At 40.0% G+C, this 20,242-nt stretch overlaps 1 protein-coding gene across 1 annotated transcript in view; it reads right to left on the reverse strand.

Moving 5' to 3' along the window:
• LOC126236013 (RNA polymerase-associated protein RTF1 homolog) overlaps window positions 1–20,242 on the reverse strand; it is a 127,336-nt gene that overhangs the window by 67,174 nt on the left and 39,920 nt on the right. The window contains exons 7-8 of the mRNA XM_049945025.1: window positions 12,126–12,216; window positions 8,836–8,918 (exon numbers count right to left, since the gene is read on the reverse strand). Coding sequence (XP_049800982.1) covers window positions 8,836–8,918; window positions 12,126–12,216 — 174 coding nt within the window. The remainder of the gene's footprint in view (window positions 1–8,835; window positions 8,919–12,125; window positions 12,217–20,242) is intronic.

Below are 20,242 nucleotides of genomic sequence, written 5' to 3' on the forward strand. Positions count from 1 at the left end.
CAGGAGACAACGGAAGAAGATGACATATGCCGGGAAGTGTCCTCACCCAAATAGTTGAATTGCAGGTGGAGGTACAAAGCCATGACGACAAGAGGTTCAGGAGATCAAATCCAAGTGCACTATGGATAATTCATGCACAACCTAATGTGTGACCCATGTGACCCGCACTTCTGTAGAATTTCTAAAGCGGTAGGTCAAATCATGGGACCTGAATTTATAGGGCCGAAAAGTATTTTAGTTGCCTCTTATGACAAGCGGTAATACCCCACGCCTATTCTAACCCCCGGACCTGCAGGGGGGAGTTTGTTATTGTTTTAGTGGGTAACATGATCAGTGAGTTATTGCTTATATTGACTTAGTCATTCATTACTTTACTGCTCATTGCAAGGGCTCTTTGTACTGTCAGTTTTCCCGTAATGTCAGGAGGTCTTCTGTTGTAATTGTTCACACTAATAATTTTCATGTCCTCTGTCATGTAGGATGGTTTATGTCCATGTTTTATCAGGTGTTCAGAATAGGTACAATGGGTGTTCAGAATAGGTACAATGGATGTTCAGAATAGGTACAATGGATGTTCAGAATAGGTACAATGGATGTTCAGAATAGGTACAATGGATGTTCAGAATAGGTACAATGGGTGTTCAGAATAGGTACAATGGATATTTTCATATTTCCTGCTTCTTTTATGTTCTTTATGCCTAGATTTGAAATTTCTAGGTTTCACTGTCAGATACACTGACTCGTGTTCTTGACATTCTAACCAGTATATACCAGCTCCTTGGTTTTTGCCTTGTTTTTCTATACCTGGTTGTTAATGCGACTGGAGTTATGTTTCTTGCACTGCATGGAATGTGTAATCATTTTTCTTCACTGTATTATCTGTTTTGTGTGTTGATTTGTGTTTGTATGTTAAGTGTACCATTTCTTTCTGATAGTCATGTCATGAGTGCTATTGTTTTACGGCTCTGTTTGTAGTTTCTATATTGTTTGTAGGTATTTGTGGCTGGTGTTCTCTGCTTGTTTTCATTTTTTTTTGTTGTGTTTTGATTTTGTTGTCAAGTCTGTATGATATGGGTGTTATAACCATAGTAGTATTGTTTTTAATTATATTTTGTAGTTTTTTCTGCTGAGAGGGATGTTATTCATTCTATGGATGATGTGTCTTAGAGCTACTAATTTTTAATTTTATATATGGTTGTATGTAGCATGTATAATTGTGACATTTGCTTTTGGTTTTCTGAGGATGTCAAAAGTGTAGTTATGGCTGTCTTTTTATTGTTATATCCAAGAACTGTATTTGGTTTTGTGTTCAGGGTGTCTACGTGGCCAAGAAAAAAAATTCCCGGATTTCCCGGTTAAAAACACAATTTCTCCCGGATCAAATTGCGTATAAAGTGGGTGAAAATACATCCATGTTAAGTAGCAGTATACTTTCCCTCGGAGCTGTAAAACCTATCAGTCCTTTGAATCGTAAAGGTCTTATACCGGCAGAGGACGTCCCAGCACTTTAGGAAACGAAATCCAGGAAAAACAATGCGTGCGGAAAGTTGTTTGGTGCGAGACAATATACACAGAGTTTATTTTCGTATTGCGAAAGTATATACACAAATTCCACAAATTACAGCACGGTAGCTTCCGAAACTCTAAAATACAGATTGCGTTGAGCGATGCACTTTTGTCAGCCAGTCATAGCTCATGTCACGTGATCTCACTAGCGAATGATGGCAGTTATTCAGAGCATGAGGCCTACGAGAAAGACAGGCCGCGGCACGTACGATACGAAGATAGGCCGAGCTCGCTCAACTCAGCAAAGTGTGTTTCTACACCAGTTAACTCGTAAGTAGAAGTGTATGTACGAACGAGAATTGCATCGTCTATTGGCATCCACTGTTATTAGTCCTACAATGATAGGAAGTCCATAGGCCTACTAACAGGCTCTAATTTGGCAATTAAAATCGTGCCAAAATGCTTATCAGTTGCGTAGAAAAGTAGAAGTGTTCTGGCATGAAGAGACTTGTGACATTGCTCAGTAACACATTATGCACATTTTTTTGAAGGTCTATTACACTTTTTGCCATCAATTGCATAATTTTTTATCTAAGAAAGAACAACATTAAATATGAAAACGAAATTTAAGCTCGGTCTTTTTTTTAGCGTGTGTTACACGTTAAGTCATATCAAATACAAATGTGCCGGTAAAATTTTAAATAGTGGCATAAATGACTTATCTTCTGGGCCAGACATTTTTCAAATGGCTGATCCTCAAAGTGTTACATCTTGAATGAGAGTTTTAATGCCCTGTGATTTAAGAAATTCACTGCACATTCTCACACGTAACATGAATCATCTTGCGTGGAAATTTACTTTGAAAGTAATATTTTCTGGTGATCTGTTAGAAATGTAAACAATTGTGACGCCACGCACATCGAATGCACGTTAATTGTTACGGACGTACTGCATAATCTTCAACCTAAAGCCTTTGACACTTTTCGGTGCCGGCAAACTGGTCTGTGCATTGTGTAAATTACCCATTTTCTATGCAACTAAACTTTTATTTTGGTGTTATTTTCTGATTTATGTTTCATTTCTGCAGTATTATTCAGCAGTAGTGGACTAAAGTTCTTTGTCAGCGTATCAGATCTTACACGTCAAACCTACAAAACTTTAACTGAAATCTAAAACAATGAAAAATCCCGGAATTCTAAAAAGTTCCCAGTTTTTTTCCGGATTTGTCCCGGATGAAAAAATTCCCGGGTTTTCCCCAGATCTCCCGGGCCGTATACACCCTGGTGTTTCTTTTTCCACTGTGAACCGAATTTTTTTATTATACTGTTTATGTATTTATCTGTTTTCTCCATTGGTTCATCTACCATATAGATTATACCATCCACAAATATGTGCCACCTGGAGTATGCAGACCAAGCGAAACGTCTCCAAGATGACAAAATTAAATTAACATCGGGAAGTGTAAATAATGCCAAATGATAATTTAACCACATGAAACTTTTGCTAAAAAAGTTTTTTTAACCTGAAAAATAAAAGTGTAGCTACTAAATGCAATATAGTAACATATTTGTAATGACTATATAACACATTACATAAATAAAACACATGTATTACAGGTCATGGAAGATGCTTCACAAATAAATGAGGAATGGGTATGGCAAAAACCAAACTGCCTTGCATTTAGTTGCAAAGATGGATTACACCTACATGAATGTGTCAGTGATTTGATAGTCGTGTTTGATGGCTCCCAGCATGAAAATATAGTTTAACAAAGAGGCTGAAGTGCACACAAAACCATTAACTTCTGTGTCTTAAAATTTAGAAATACCAGTAACAGATGTTCACACACCCAATATCCTGAAAACCAACAACTACTGATCAAGGGAGACCACTCACTGAAGTAGAAGCGCTGAGTTATCAATAGGCAGACATAAAAGAAGGACAGCTTTCTAGCTTTTGGAGCTATCCTTTGACGAGCTACACACACACACACACACACACACACACACACACACACACCTGTGCCTATATTTGATGCCAGCTAGACTGAGAGTGCCAATTCTATTTTGCAGCTGGTGGACTGGTTGTGGTGTTGGTAGAATCAACAGAACAGTTGCAGTCTGTCTGGATCGACCAGAGATAGCTGTCAGGTGTGTGCAAGTTGTGCCTGCTTGGGTGAGTGCGAGTTTTACTGGAGAAGGCTTCAGCCGAAATCTGTGTGTGCAACAGTCTTTTTGTTGTGCCTGTCTGCAACTCAACGTGTCATCTCTAAGGCGAGTGGCAATCTATCATTTATAATTGTTAGTAACATTTATAAGTTTTTCTACAGGATATAACTGTGTCCACAGGCCAATCCTGTGGAAGACAGTGAGAATCTTACGATCAATGCAGTCAACATCTGTATTAAAATCAATGCTCAGAAGGTATAAGCGATAGTGTTTCTCCAAATAATTGGCAGATGAACCCGCTGTTATTTGGGGATTTTAGACATCGGCATAAAAAGCCACACTGGTTACACGAATGAATCATTTGGGTGTTGTGGATATAAGTTTTATTTTTATGCAAGCCCACTGTGATTACTGTGCCTGCACGACTTGAGTTTATGTGGTGTGTGGAACACGAGGTACACTTAATACAATACGTATCAGAATTCAGACTGCTGAGAACTATTTTGTGGCATGACACAATACTGCAGAGCAGGCTTTAATATCCCACGTACCATCATGTTTTCAGTTATAAAAATCCATTACGCTCTTTTAACACCAGTATATTTTATTTTGTGCCTGTTTGCTATGAGAATGCTTAGCACTGACAAAACTGCAATCACATTAGCTATTTTAACAGCTACATGTAGAATGACTGCTTTCAATAATTGCATTAAGGCTGCAGACACAGTGATCATAGAAAGTCTAACATCAATGAAAAAAAAAAGAAGGCAAAATAATTTCTATGGACAGGACAGGTGGCTCATATGCCCCAAGCAAATATACATGCTTGGAAGCCTCTGGAAGAGATGAGATGGTTATTTACTTTGTGTATGAGATAGTGCACCACATTAATTAATTAAATGTGAATGGTCTGGTACAGACATTAAGTATGTACATAAAATGTAGAGGTCATATAAAAAGAAAACAAAGGATATAAAATACATAAAACAATAAAACATATAGCAATAAAACAGCTGAAAGTCCATATTGATGATATATTCTAACATGTTTTCTGTAGCATGTTGAAATCCAGAGCTGTTACCATTAGGTAATCCTCAACTTTACAGTTAACAGTTTGCCCAGCAGCACCACAATCACACTTGGGAGAAACTACTTTCTGCTATATTTGTAAAGAGTCAGCCCATCTACCACAATTAGTTTGAACACTGTTTAGGGCATAACAGATTATGCGAATCTTGTCAAATTCGGTGGTGAGTGAAGGCATATTATGAACGGCAGGGTGTGCTTGTTTGGTCCACTTCTTTTTCTAGCGATCAATTAGGGTGACTCTACAGCCACACAGATACTCTGCAAGCTTCCATAGACTGCGTGGCGGAGGGTACCATGTACCACTACTAGTCATTCCCTCCTCTTTTCTGCTTGCAAATAGAGAAAGGGAGAAATGATTGTTTATTTGCTTCCATATGAGCCATAATTTATTTAACGTTATCTTCATGTTCCTTATGGGCAATGTATGTTGGCAGCAGTAGACTCTTTCGGCAGTCAGCTTCAAATGATAGTTCTATGAATTTTCTCAATAGTGATCCCCATAAATAACACCGCCTTCCCTCCAGGGATTCCCATTTGAGTTCCTGAAGCATCTCCGCAACATTTACGTGTTGTACGAACCAATAACAAATCTAGCACCCCGCCTCTGAATGCTTTGATGTATTCCATAAATCTGACCTGGTATGGATCCCCAACACTTGGGCAGTACTCAAGAGCAGGTCACACTGATGTCCTATATGCTGTCTCCTTTATGTATGGACCACACTTTTCTAAAATTCTTCAATAAACCCAAGTCGATCATTCACTTTCCCTAATACAGTTCTCACATGCTCATTCCACTTCCTATCACTTTGCAACACACTCCCCAGATATTTAAACGACTTTACATTTCATTCAGAATGGTTAAGGGCGGATCTCTAGAACAAAGTCTGGTTCTCTCCCTTCTGGGACTGTGTTGGTGGATTTGTAGAAGAGGGTTGGTTCTTTATTTTTTGATGTCTCTAATGAGCACCTTCTCTCTTTGCAGATTGGGAGAAGCTATATCGCAGAGTGCAGGCAACCAATAGGATGGGGTCACCTCTATTGTGACTGTCATGAGGCACGTAGTTTATTTAGTTGAACTCTATGAGACTAGTGTTAAAATGGTGAACAATATTCAGCTATCGGACAGACTAGACATGAAGCTGAAGTCAGTAACATGCCACCTGAAGAGTTCTATGAAGTGCTGTCAGGTTTCTGCTTGATGTTGTTGCGAGTTCTAAGTTTGACAGGGCCCAATCATCAGCATATCCCAACTTCCGTAAGGTGGTTTCGGGCATCTTTACTACCCTCTCCCCGATGCTATTCAATCTGTATATTGAGCAAGCAGTAAAGGAAACAAAATAAAAGTTCGGAGAAGAAATAAAAACTTGGAGGTTCGCTGATGACATTGTAATTCTGTCAGAGACTGCAAAGGACTTGGAAGAGCAGTTGAATGGAATGGATATGGTCTTGAAAGGAGGGTATAAGATGAATATCAACAAAAGCAAAACGAGGATAATGGAATGTAGTCGAATTAAGTCGGGTGATGCTGAGGGAATTAGATTGGGAAATGAGACACTTAAAGTAGTAAAGGAGTTTTGCTATTTGGGGAGCAAAATAACTGATGATGGTCGAAGTAGAGAGGATATAAAATGTAGACTGGCAATGGCAAGGAAAGCGTTTGTGAAGAAGAGAAATTTGTTAACATCGAGCATTGATTTAAGTGTCAGGAAGTCATTTCTGAAAGTATTTGTATGGAGTGTAGCCATCTATGGAGTGAAACATGGATGATAAATAGTTTAGACAAGAAGAGAATAGAAGCTTTCGAAATGTGGTGCTACATAACTAATGAGGAGGTGGTGGTGGTGGGTAGTGTTTAACGTCCCGTCGACAACGAGGTAATGAGGAGGTATTGAATAGAATTGGGGAGGAGTTTGTGGCACAACTTGACTAGAAGAAGGGATCGGTTGGTAGGACATGTTCTGAGGCATCAAGGGACCACCAATTTAGTACTGGAGGGCAGCGTGGAGGGTAAAAATCATAGAGGGAGGCCAGGAGATGAATACACTAAGCAGATTCAGAAGGATGTAGGCTGCATTAGGTACTGGGAGATGAAGAAGCTTGCACAGGATAGAGTAGCATGGAGAGCTGCATCAAACCAGTCTCAGGACTGAAGACCACAACATAAAAACCTCAATAACAGGGGAGCCAGGACAGATGGCAAGACCATTGTTCAGCTTCAACTGAGGGCTCATCTGTTACAAATGATCATTTGAAAGAGTCTATTAGAAGTGTGCCAGGTTGCAGGTAATTTTGTACGGGACCCCTATCATGAATTTCAGTACCATGACCAGTATCCAAACTGTGTCATATGCAACTGTAAGGATACAGCTGAGGTTTTCAATTATTTTTTTCCTGTAGCCTACTTCTACCTGCATGAACCGTCGTTTATGAGAGAACTTGATCCGAGAAGCTTTGATGAGGACAAAGCCCTGCCTGGCCAGTTGGGATACATGTAAGTATATCATGCCTGATTCTGTTATAAAATAATCTTCCCACAAGTTTTTTAATCATGCTGAGCATGGTATATAGTCTTACAGGGAATCAAACAATGGAAAATCCAGGATGGAATGTAACAATACTACAAAAAGGATAGTTGCTACTCACCATATGGCGGAGAAGCTGAGTCGCAGTTAGGCACAACGAAAAGACTGTCTTTTTGTTGTGCATATCTGCGACTCAGCTTCTCCGCTATATGGCGAGTAGCAACTATCCTTTTCATAATATGTTTTATAGGGAATCATTTATTTTCCCTGGTTTTAAGATGGCAATGATCTTAGCTCTCTTGAGCTCATGGAGAACACCGACTGTCTGCAATGTATTGGTGAAAAACGTGGCAAGCCACTTTCTTGTATAGTTACCAAAACGTATAAGAAATTCGGTATGAATGCCATCAAACCTACGCACTTATCCTAATTTCATTTTCTGAGGAGTTACCGCAATTTCTTCCATGTCAAGGGGACCAAGTTATTGGTTTCTGTGCTAAAGGCTGCATTGGTGGCCTCGAGTTGTTCTATAACCTTAATTGTGTGCCCTCAATCTTGAAGAGTCATGAGGTTGACACAATATTATCAGTGAATTGATTTGATTATACAGAGTCACATACACATTGCAGTGGCTTTTGTGCTGAGGGACAACTAATGTTGTGGGAAACCTTTTCTTCTTTCGTCTTGTAAACAGTTTAGCCAGAGCTTGATTTGATGCTACGCACCAGTACCCCATATCAGAATCTCTGACAAAAATTAATCATAACCACAGATTTTGAGATGTGGTATGTTAGAACTTTATTTTTTATTGGTACGAATGTTGTAGTCACACTTTAAAAATGCTCAGAAAAGCTTTAAAATAACATTTTACGAAGCCTATATTTCAATGAAGTCTAGATTTCAAACCCCTCCCACTCCTCCCAGGAAGGCACAGTACCAGAAAGTCTATTTTTTACAAATCGAACACTGAGTTTATAACTTCATTAGTACTGAAACAACAATATTCTTCAGCTCAACATTGCTCATGAAAACGTCAATGAAACGTATACAAATAGTGTACCCCATTTCATTTTTCTCTCTATAGCAGTTTAAGAAAGTGGGAATGGGAAAAGAAACTACTACTGCCAGCATACTTCCCCAACAGCAGTCCTACTGTAAAAAATGTGAACTAACAGTAGTTCTTGCCTGACTGAATAAAGGTGTTGGAATGAATTAACTGTGGCTTTACTTTTGTGGCTCTTAGCCTGGGAAAACTACCTAAGTGCTCAATTAAGATAACTGAATAAGGCTTTGAACACAGTTCTGTCAAATGGAAGAGCTTCTCAAATCACAAAGTGCCTGAATCTCACTCTCTTGATCTAGACTTCAAGCATCTTTGTTTCATCCCCCGTAATACAGTCTACACTTTCTACTTTATGACTTAGTTCACTACTGTTCATTCTCTGCAGGATTTACATCGTACCTCATCTGCAAATTGAGACAAATCTTATAGACAGGCAATGGATGATATCTTTAAATAACAGTTACCATGACATATTAATACTCACCTTAACTTAAGGCCCTTGTTGGTACGCGTGTTACCCAGCTGGTATACTTTCCCGGTTTCGCACACACCACTAACTTCACAAACCTGAAATCAGGTAAGCCAACGTAATGAAAACTGACACATTAAATAAAACTTTTAACACATGTTAAATGCATTAACATCACAATATGCATGCTTATCTATTATTATCAAATGCAGGAAGTATAATTCAGTGGACAGGATGACAGCTGAAAATAGAAACTAAACTTTTGGAGCTGATGGTTATCTGTTCAAAAACAGAGGGGGAGGAGTTGACTGAAACAAAATGAAACTGAAATACAGCATAAGAACATACTACCTCACAGAATACCAGATAGGAAGACAGACTTAAAAGTTTTGGCAATAGAATCTTCGATTAAAAATTCAAAATTTAGTGCTCACTTTACTGCACTGCTGTCGAAGTGAATTCTGCACTTTTATATAAAGTAAGTACATTCTGCAAACAAAATAATGCCTACGATATGTCCGTTTCTAATAAAGAAATCATATCTACAGATAAATCTCTCAGAACTGAGCCTGGAACACTTTGTGGACTGATTGTAAGCTTCAGTTATAACTATATCTCTTAATTCATGCAAAACTCACCCTAACGACATTATTTGAATTTTAAAAAAATCAGTTTCACATTGAAACAACAACAACATATGGCAGACTGAATTAAACGCAGAAATATTTATGGAATATCAAAAGCTACCATAGAATGTGTGTGTATGATGAGAACTGGGATTTCAAGTGCGTATTTTTGTTATTTTGTGTTTCTTTCCCCCAATTTGTCTTACCCTTTTATTACCACTGTTGCACTCTTTATTTCTTTGCATCTGATATAACTATCTCTGCTCAACAAATTTTTTGAAGCCTATCAAGAGGCTTTTTCCAAGAGAAAGGTGTTCTGCTAGGTTATATCTGGCTCGTGTTCAGTAACTCAATTATTTCCTCTACTGCACTGTTCATATTCTTCTTACTCTTGTACTTACTTACTTCCCCATATTCCTAAATCCCAAGCTTAAAAATCTTCAGCTATTTCTTCTGGCGCTAAGTTCTGCCTGAGCTGCTACTGTTACAAGTAGATGGGATATTCTAGTGCAGGGAAACATCTACTCTAACTTACAGAAACAACTGTTAAAGAAAAAGATATTTGAACCAAAGCAAAAATAAACTGGGCAAGAAGTTCATCATTACAAAACTGTTGAAGGTTTGGCTGTGTAGTGTTTGATGTACATTTACATACATAATATGAACTGAAAACCAGTGATTTCTCAGTCTCGGACAATGCTGTTGTATTCCAAAGACATATTACTCCCTTACATTTTAATGGTTCATTGGAATGCATCAAAAGTTGATTCCATACCTGCTTGACATTTGTGCTCTGTGTATAATACCCAGTCCTGAATATTCACTCTTGATAATGAGCAAACAAGGACTCAGACAACTGAGACCAGAGCATGGACATAATTAGTTCAGGCATTTTTCAAATGATCTTTCATGTTTGATAGATTTAAATATTTTGTGACATCATCTATTTCAATATGAGGTGCTTTCCTTTCTACTGTTTGTGATGGAATCCTGGACAGTAAAGAACAGTGACCTGAAAAAAGTTGGAAGCAATCGAAATGCGATGCCACAGGAAAGGTAATTAGAATATCACAGGTAGACAAGGATTACAGTTTTGAATTTACCTGGGCAGCATCTTAAGAGGGTTAAAAAGTGTGTTTCACAATGTGATGGAAGTCACGGAAAGCTGATCTCACAATGAGAGGATGAGATGATATTCCATGGTAGAAAGCTGGTAACTGTCGTCCAGGCTGGAAAATAGCTTCAAGACTGGAAAGCAAATCTGGCAACTTCACATTACTTCAACAGGTTGCCAAGAAAATCAAAATTCTGCGGTGGCCATCTATACTCTTACATGGTAGTGATGCACAAGGAAATTGTTTCAGATGTTTTGTTTCTTAAAATGAGTATATCTACAGAAAAAAATCTCTTATCCTTCAAGGAATTTCCTCCCAAAAACATATCATTAACTTTTAAAAGTTTTGCAGCTTGAATAAATAATGTGTAGTCTGGAGAATTATCGCAGAATTCTCTATAGACAGATGGCATTTGGTGAATTAGTCCACTGCCGATAAGCTAATATCTATGATTAGGTCCAGCTATAACACCAGAAAGTTAAGACATACAAATTACAGTTACCAGTATGTACAATGACTGTCTAATATACACAAACACACTGTTAACAGCAATGTGAAATGTTAGATACTGAAGAATGAGCGTATTATTTGAAGCAGTAACCAAGTCACTACTTCTGAGATGGGGTTATGATTAACTTATTATTGCCTGTATCATCTTATTAATTTTCCTAAAATACATTTTTTGCTTACTTTATCTTCACTTAACCGGAACATAATGCCTTCGTTTGAGACTCCGTAAGTTATTATCATTATTTCACACTGCTGTCATTTCCGTGCTGTAAATTTAGTGCATGTAATTATATTATCCACTTCAACTATAATGTGAAAAAAAAAAAAAAAAACACAGTTCTACAGCAACTGGTACAAGCTAATAATAATCCTTGATGTGACTGTCATGGCGTGAGATATCCATTTTGTTTGCAGCGCTGCTGACAATGCAACATCATCCAATGCCAGCAGTGATCTGATGCTGAGTGAAGCTGACGCAGTGTCAAGCTGCACCACTATTACCTCGTGGAATTTATTTCTGAGACTGTGTACCATGGAAAGCAGTTTAGACTTCATTTAATGCCAAATCACAATTTTAGAAACTGCATCGGTTGTCATGGGGAGATGCGTCAAATTTGGTGAAATATATAGCTAAAGTGTGTCCTGGATACAGCAAAATCTGCACGCATGAATCATGGAATTGTCAATGAAGATCTGGATCAGGAGGAAGGTATGCTAAATTACTGTCAGTTTTTTTATTAAATCTTTGTCATTGTTGCCAATACCGCAAACAAAATGAACATCTTGCACCATGACAGTGACACACTTGATCATTGCTGGTGCTGTCAATGCTGTGCACAGAATCAATATCTCTCACACCATGACAGTTTTGCACTATGTATACCAATTGCAATGGACATTGGAAATTATCAAAAGGTGTATAAAAACAATAAGCTTTGTTGTCATTGAGTGCAATGCAAAGTCCAAAACTGACTGAAGAAAGATCTATTTACAATGAACCTTCGTACAGATCTTATGCTTACGTAAGTTAATAGTTAATGTGTTGTATACTCACTCTGTACACTGGTTTGCCATTATTATTTCCAATTCCTATCCTAACAAAACATCCAGTTACTACTCTAGTGAAGAAGGGTAAATGGACAAATCTGAAAAAGAGAATTACCATGTTCACTGAACCTTTCGAAGTATATGTGTTAAACATTGACTTAATGCCTACACATCTTATCAAATAAAAACAGCAAAACAACAAAATGAAACAGCAAAATCAGTACCCAGTTTACCAAGAGTAATGAACATGCTGCTCATTCAAAGAAAGCAACTTTTTTTATACCATCTTGTATACTGTTAGCACTGATATGTATGGGAGTACTTTAATGAAGTAGATTAGTGGTCTCTAAAGGAAGAAAGTGCTCTAAGAAATGATGTCTCAATACAGAGCACCCAGGATGTGTAGTAGCACATTTTTAGCAGCTATAACTTAAAAAGTTTGTGCACTGCACTAAAGTAAGTGCCCACCCCCTTTCTTTCTGGCAGTAAAGAACAACTAGTTTTCTTTTTTACGTCATATTGTTATTTTAAGATCTTCAATCAATAGCAAGAAAATGGCTCAAATGGCTCTGAGCACTATGGGACTCAACTGCTGTGGTCATCAGTCCCCTAGAACTTAGAACTACTTAAACCTAACTAACCTAAGGACATCACACACATCCATGCCCGAGGCAGGATTCGAACCTGTGACCGTAGCAGTCGCACCAATCAATAGCAGATATGAGCAGGGATTGTGGCCATTGTGAGATCATGGACACAGAAAATAAAGACAACTCTTTCAGCCACAAAATGGCCTTGCATGAAGCTCACTATGCTTTCCACAGTCAGATCCTGGTGAAATATTATTAGAAAATGCTTGGAAATTCTGGTCAATGAACTAATGCACGCCTTTCATCCAACCTCTCGTGGATGAGTCTTGTATAAAAACTGGAAACAGGAGATAGATAACCAAAATATTTAACTCCATCTTTAACACTTTCACTGCTACAGACAAGCTTCTTGCATTCCATGCTTAGGATGCTTTTGTTACCGCTGTACTGCTTGTCAAATGTTGGTGCCTGTGCTGAGAGAAGTCATTCTGTTTGACATAAAATACTTACCATCCGACTTTTTGAGAACTATTACGGTAGGTGTCGTCAACTACTAACAAGGGAACCTCCCCATCGCACCCCCCCTCCCCCTCAGATTTAGTTATAAGTTGGCACTGTGGATAGGCCTTGAAAAACTGAACACAGATCAGTTGAGAAAACAGGAAGAAGTTGTGTGGAACTGTGAAAAAATAAGCAAAATATACAAACTGAGTAGTTCATGGGAAGATAGGCAACATCAAAGACACTTGGAACGCAGGAGCGCCGTGGTCTCGTGGTAACGTGAGCAGCTGCGGAACGAAAGGTCCTTGGTTAAAATCTTCCATCGAGTGAAAAGTTTAATTTTTTATTTTCAGTTTATGTGACAAACTCTTATGTTTTCATCACTTTTTTGGAGTGATTATCACATCCACTAGAAAACCTAAATCGGGCAAGGTAGAAGAATCTTTTTACCCATTCGCCAAGTGTACAAGTTAGGTGGGTCGACAACATATTCCTGTCATGTGACGCACATGCCGTTACCAGTGTCTTATAGAATATATCAGATGTGTTTTCCTGTGGAGGAATCGGTTGACATATGACCTTGCGATCAAATGTTTTCGGTTCCTATTGGAGAGGCACGTCCTTTCGTCTACTAATCACACGGTTTTGCGATGCGGTCGCTAAACACAGACACTAAACTTATTACAGTGAACAGAGACGTCAATGAATGAACGGACAGATAATAACTATGCAAAAATAAAGAAAGTAAAATTTTCACTCGAGGGAAGACTTGAACCAAGTACCTCCCGTTCTGCAGCTGCTCACACTACCACGGGACCACGGCACTCCTCAGCTCACATTGTCCATTATGTTGCCTATGTGGCCCTTGGACTACTCAGTTTGTATATTTTGCTTATTTTTTCACAGTTCCACACAACTTCTTCCTGTTTTCTCAATTGATCTGTGTTCATTTTATCAAGGCCTATCCACTGTGCCAACTTATAACTAAATCTGAGGGGGGGTGCGATGGGGAGGTTCCCTTGTACGCAAGATTTGATTATATGGAGTACCTTCACAGATACATAACAGACTTAATGATCTTTTAAAGAAAGAACTCAGTATGTTTTAATGGGCAGCAAATATTCTACATAGATGAAAGTAACATCAAGCAAGCCTCAAGGAAGTGATATGTGACTTCCAATGTGCTTAATATAAATACAGAACTTGTCAGATACATTCAGCAGCACAATTATAATGTTCGCTGCCATTGCAGGTGTGTACAAAAAAGTATTATCACTGGACAATTGTACAGAATACCAGAAATAGTTGGGCAAAATATCTGTGGTGTATTACATAGCACCTCTCTTTACATGTGGATAAATGCAAGAATGTCTGTAACCAAGAGAAAGGACCTGATAGTATCCAATTATAAAATTAGTGGTGAACAACTGGGGTAAGTCAAACCGTGTAAGTATTTAGCAGTAATAGTTAGAAATGATATGGCATGGGATGATAACACAAAATCAGCAGTAGGCAGGTTGAATGGAAAAGTTAAATTTATTGAAAGCTTTCTGGGAAAGTATGGTACATCTATAAAATAGATGCTACTGCAACTAATCCTAGGGCACTATATGGGCAGAAAAGAAAATATCAAATGAACTGAGAAACACACTGCTAGGATCAAATTAAGTTTGTGTAGCCCATAAGAAAGCTTAAGAATAGAGGCTCGGAAAACATAAATGGAAGTTTTTGGAAGAAAGATGACATTATTCTTATACAAATATGTAGGGCAAATTTAGACAACTGGTATTTTAGAAGACCGTATGTCAATTCTGCTGCCATCATTGTGTATCTAATGTAGAGGCAACAAGAATAAAATACAAGAGATCAGGAAGCATGTTAGCATGGGATTTGGGAAAGCATGTCAGTCTGGAATCACATCTGCCTGGTGGACGGATGACAAGGGCTGGTGTGCAGGCCAGCCTGGATGTGGCTTTTAGGCAGTTTCCTACATTTGACTGTATGAATACTGGACTAGTACCAATGGCCTGAATCAGTTACAAGACTTGCAAAAACAAGTTCTTGGTTTCAGAAGGATAATACGGATGGGGCACCAGGGAAGGGAAGGATGTCAACATGAAGGGCATCCAGCCACCTTATATCACTAACACTGTCAAATTGAGATTAAGATGCGGACGCTGTGAAGATATGAGGTGAAGGCAAGGAAAGAGAAGAGGAGGAAGAATAATAACTTTTCTCTCAATCAATAAACAAATGGAATATGGCAAATTTACTAACACTGGTACGAAGTAGCCTCCACCATGCAGTATACTGTAGCTTGCGTCAGTTTCAATGGCAGGAAAAAATGTGACACCCTCAAGGACTGTATTCAGTGGCATCAGATTATAGATGTGCATACTGAGTCAGTCAAACCACTTTAGAAGTAGTGCGAAGGATCTCGGGTAGGATGTCCCTAATTTCAGACATGACAGAGGATGTGGTTCAGTTGTTCTAGTTTGCATAGTAGAGGGTGGCAAAGGGGCAACTCCTTTCATTGCGGGAAATCTGTTTGAGGACTAGGTCTGAGGGTTAGTCCTTGTCTGTGAAGGCCTTGCTGAGACCATCAGCATATGGGGCAAGTGGAGTTCCTGTCACTGCAGATGTGTCGTACCTGGGCGGCCGGGCTACACGCAAGGGATTTTTTGGCGTGAAAGAAATTACAGCTGTTGAAATGCTGGTACTGTTGTTGGTTGGTCAGTTTCATGTGGACAGAGGCATGGATGGAGCCATCAGGGAAGAGTTGGTCGAAGTAGGTGGTACACGGGGTTGACAAGGACCAGGTGAAGCCGATGGGAGAGAAATGATTGAAGCTGTGAAGGTATGAAGATAGGATATCTGTATACCTTCCCTTCAAAGGAGAAATAATTGTGTACCAGGATAAAGTTACTAAGGTGAATGAGGAATGGGGTAGTGGGTTTGGAGTCTGAAGGACATTAAAAAAGGTAGTGCTCAATAGCACTAAGATGATGGGCACGAGGTATGCTGGCGTATAGGGAAGTGGCATCAACAGTGATGAGTAGGGATCCAGGATGTAAATGGACGGGGATGGTGCAGCATCGATGAAGGAAGTAGTTGGTCTCTTTTATGTGGGAGGCTAGATTACAGATAGCTGCTTGGAAGTGTAGGTTAATGAGGGCCGAAATTCTTTAAGTGGAGGCACAACAACCAGCTATGATGGGGTGGCCAGGATTGTTAGGTTTGTGGATTTTGGGGAGTATGCAGAAGGTGGGTGCACAAGGTGTCATAGGTGTGAGGAGGTTGGGTTGGGTTGTTTGGGGGAAGAGACCAAACAGCGAGGTCATCGGTCTCATCGCATTAGGGAAGGACGGGGAAGGAAGTCGGCCATGCCCTTTCAAAGGAACCATCCCGGCATTTGCCTGGAGCGATTTAGGGAAATCACGGAAAACCTAAATCAGGATGGCCGGACGCGGGATTGAACCGTCGTCCTCCTGAATGCGAGTCCAGTGTGCTAACCACTGCGCCACCTCGGTCGGTAGGTGTGAGGAGGGAAATGGATTCAGGGCAGAGGTTCTGGGAATGGCCTGAGGCTTTAAGTAGGCATTGGATATTATGTTGGACTTCGGAGGTGGTATCACTCTGGGAGAGTTTGTAGGTGGAGGAGGCGCACAACTGGCAGATGCCTTCCACCAGGTAGTCACTGCAATTCATAACAACAGTGCTGGAAACTCTGTCTGCAGGTAGGATGACTAGGTCAGCATTTGTTTTGAGGTTGTGCATGGTTGTTCTTTATTCCACTAAAAGGTTGGTGATCTGAGGAGAAGGATGGTGAGGCCTCTCTCCACCATTCCCAACCCTGGATCCCTAATCGTCACTGTTGATGCTAATACCCTTGACACCAACATCCCCATGACCATGGCCTCATCACTATTGAATACTATTTCTCAACATCCTTCCAACTCTAAACCCACTACCTCATTCCTCATACACCTTACTCACTCTATTCTAACTCACAGTTACCTCTCCTGTGAAGGTAAGGTATACAAACAAATCTTCGGCATGGCCATGGGCACCTGAATGGAACCCTATGTCACCCTGTTTACAGGATATCTAAAGGAGACCTCCCTTGCCTCCCAAAATACCAAACCCCTTCTCTGGTTCAGGTTCATTGATGATATATTCATGAATTAGACTCAGGGCCAAGATACTCTGTCTTCATTCCTTCACAACCTCAACACCTTATCTTCCACCCACTTCACCTGGCCCTCCTCAACCCAGCATGCCACCCTCCTGGATGTTGACCTCTGCCTCTCTGATGGCTCTGTCCAGACTTTTGTGCACATTAAACTTGCCAATCAATGACAGTATCTGTATTTAGACAGCTGTCATCTCTTCCAAACCAAAAAAATCCCGCAGGGATTGCATATCTGCAGTGACAAGAACTCCCTTGCCCCGTATACTGAGGGTCTCAAAGAGGCCTTCACAGTCAGGCACTATCCTCCATACCTAGTCCAGAAATAGATATCCTGTGCCTGTGTCTCCAATTACCTGCCACCACCAAGAAATAGTTACAAGGGAGTGCCCCCTTTGTCACCCAATACCACCCCAGACGGGAAAAACAGAACCTCATCCTTCATCAGGGCTTTTGATTATGTATCATCATACCTTGAAATGAGGTACATCCTACCCAAGATGCTTCTCACCCCTACTAAGGTGGTGATCTTTCAACCCACCCAACATCCTAGTCCATCCCTATGCCACGCCAAGTCCCAGCCCCTTGCCACAGGGGTCAAATCCCCTGTGGAAGACCCAGGTACAACATCTCACTAATCCACCCGCCCAGCATGTCCTATTCCAGTCGTTACACGCTTATCGTACCTCTTCACTGTGTCATACCAGCTCTGTTGCAATCATTGTATTGTTTTTTTAATATATGCTGTGGGAGTTAGCCTTACAACACATTCTCCACTCCCTAAATTATCCCAGCCTCAACCTACCGCCATGTACTGTCCCCACACCCTCCACCCAACAGTTTCCACCCCCCCTCCCCCCATTTCCTATCACCTCCTCCCTATTCTTGTCTCCCATCCTCTTCGTGTGCTGCCCTCTGCAATACACCTGCCCATATCCTCTCCTTCAAACCTTCAGAGCTATAACTACTACATCTTCAATACTGTGAAACAAATCTCTTCTATTGCAAGCTCTTTGCTGTGATATTTTGAAAACAGATCAAAACATGAAAAATGTCCTGATAATGTAGTTACTATTTCTACACTTTCAAATACTACTGCATTAACTAATAATAGACTGGGTAACACGCTGGCAAGTGGACCGCTGAGTGGGACGTCTATTACAGATGCAGATGACAGAGTAGACATTTTGCCTGTGCTTAAACCGTTTGACTGAAGTTGTGAAACTGAGTATGATACTTAAGTGACCGCTTTATATGCATGTTCTATAGCTGGTTTTGAACATCAGTCTGTTGGAAGATGTCTGCCTCCAGAAAGCTTATAATAACTAACAAAAGTTGAGATTACGAATTTCAGCAAATTTCTTCAAACTCCTTCAGCACAGATTTCGTGCATCTGATTCATATTATCACCTGTAACTCATAGTGGACTTTGGCATACATAATAAATCGAACAATTTCATTGATCATCATTCCAAAAGAGGACGTACTTTAATGTATCTCACCGTTATGATGGACAAGACATTTTGTCATGTTAATCAGCCATAGTTGCAAAATACTGACACAAATTATTTACAGAAGAATGGAATGATTGCTAGAAACCATTCTTGGAGTAGATCAGTTTCCATTCTGAAAAAATGTAGAAAAATACTTGGGTTACTGATATCACAATTTATCATACAAGGTGAAGCTCGAAAAAGGCAAGTGTATTTTTATGGCATTATGAATATGTAGAGGAAGCTTTTGGCACTGTTGATTGCACTACTGCAGCTTTGCAATTCGGAATCGAGCAAAGACGAAACAAAGGGTACAAAAGGTTGTCACAACTTGTATTGAAACCAGGCTGCAGTTACAGGAGTGGAAGGATATGAAAGTGAAGCAGTGGTTGAAAGTGGAATGATACAGAACTGTAGCTTATCCCTTATGTTACTCTACCTGCATATTGAGCAAACAGTAAAGGAAACCAATGAGAAATTTGGGAAGATAAAAGCCTCCCCCCATGAACCATGGACCTTGCCGTCAGTGGGGAGGCTTCCATGCCTCAGCGATACAGATAGCCGTACCGTAGGTGCAACCACAACGGAGGGGTATCTGTTGAGAGGTCAGACAAACACGTGGTTCCTGAAGAGGGGCAGCAGCCTTTTCAGTAGTTGCAGGGGCAACAGTCTGGATGATTGACTGATCTGGCCTTGTCACACTAAGCAAAACGGCCTTGCTGTGCTGGTACTGCGAACGGCTGAAAGCAAGGGGAAACCATGGCTGTAATTTTTCCCGAGGGCATGCAGCTTTACTGTATTGTTAAATGATGATGGTGTCCTCTTGGGTAAAATATTCCGGAGGTAAAATAGTCCCCCATTCGGATCTCCGGACGGGGGCTGCTCAGGAGGACGTCGTTATCAGGAGAAAGAAAACTGGCATTCTACGGATCGGAGCGTGGAATGTCAGATCCCTTAATCGCACAGGTAGGTTAGAAAATTTAAAAAGGGAAATGGATAGGTTGAAGTTAGATATAGTGGGAATTAGTGAAGTTCGGTGGCAGGAGGAGCAAGACTTTTGGTCAGGCGAATACAGGGTTATAAATACAAAATCAAATAGGGATAATGCAGGAGTAGGTTTAATAATGAATAAAAAAATAGGAGTGCGGGAAAGCTACTACAAACAGCATACTCAACGCATTATTGTGGCCAAGATAGACACGAAGCCCATGCCTGCCACAGTAGTACAAGTTTATATGCCAACTAGCTCTGCAGATGACGAAGAAATTGAAGAAATGTATGATGAAATAAAAGAAATTATTCAGATTGTGAAGGGAGACGAAAATTTAATAGTCATGGGTGACTGGAATTC

This window comes from Schistocerca nitens, chromosome 2, assembly GCF_023898315.1.
Source record: "Schistocerca nitens isolate TAMUIC-IGC-003100 chromosome 2, iqSchNite1.1, whole genome shotgun sequence".
Taxonomy (NCBI): Eukaryota; Metazoa; Arthropoda; class Insecta; order Orthoptera; family Acrididae; genus Schistocerca; species Schistocerca nitens.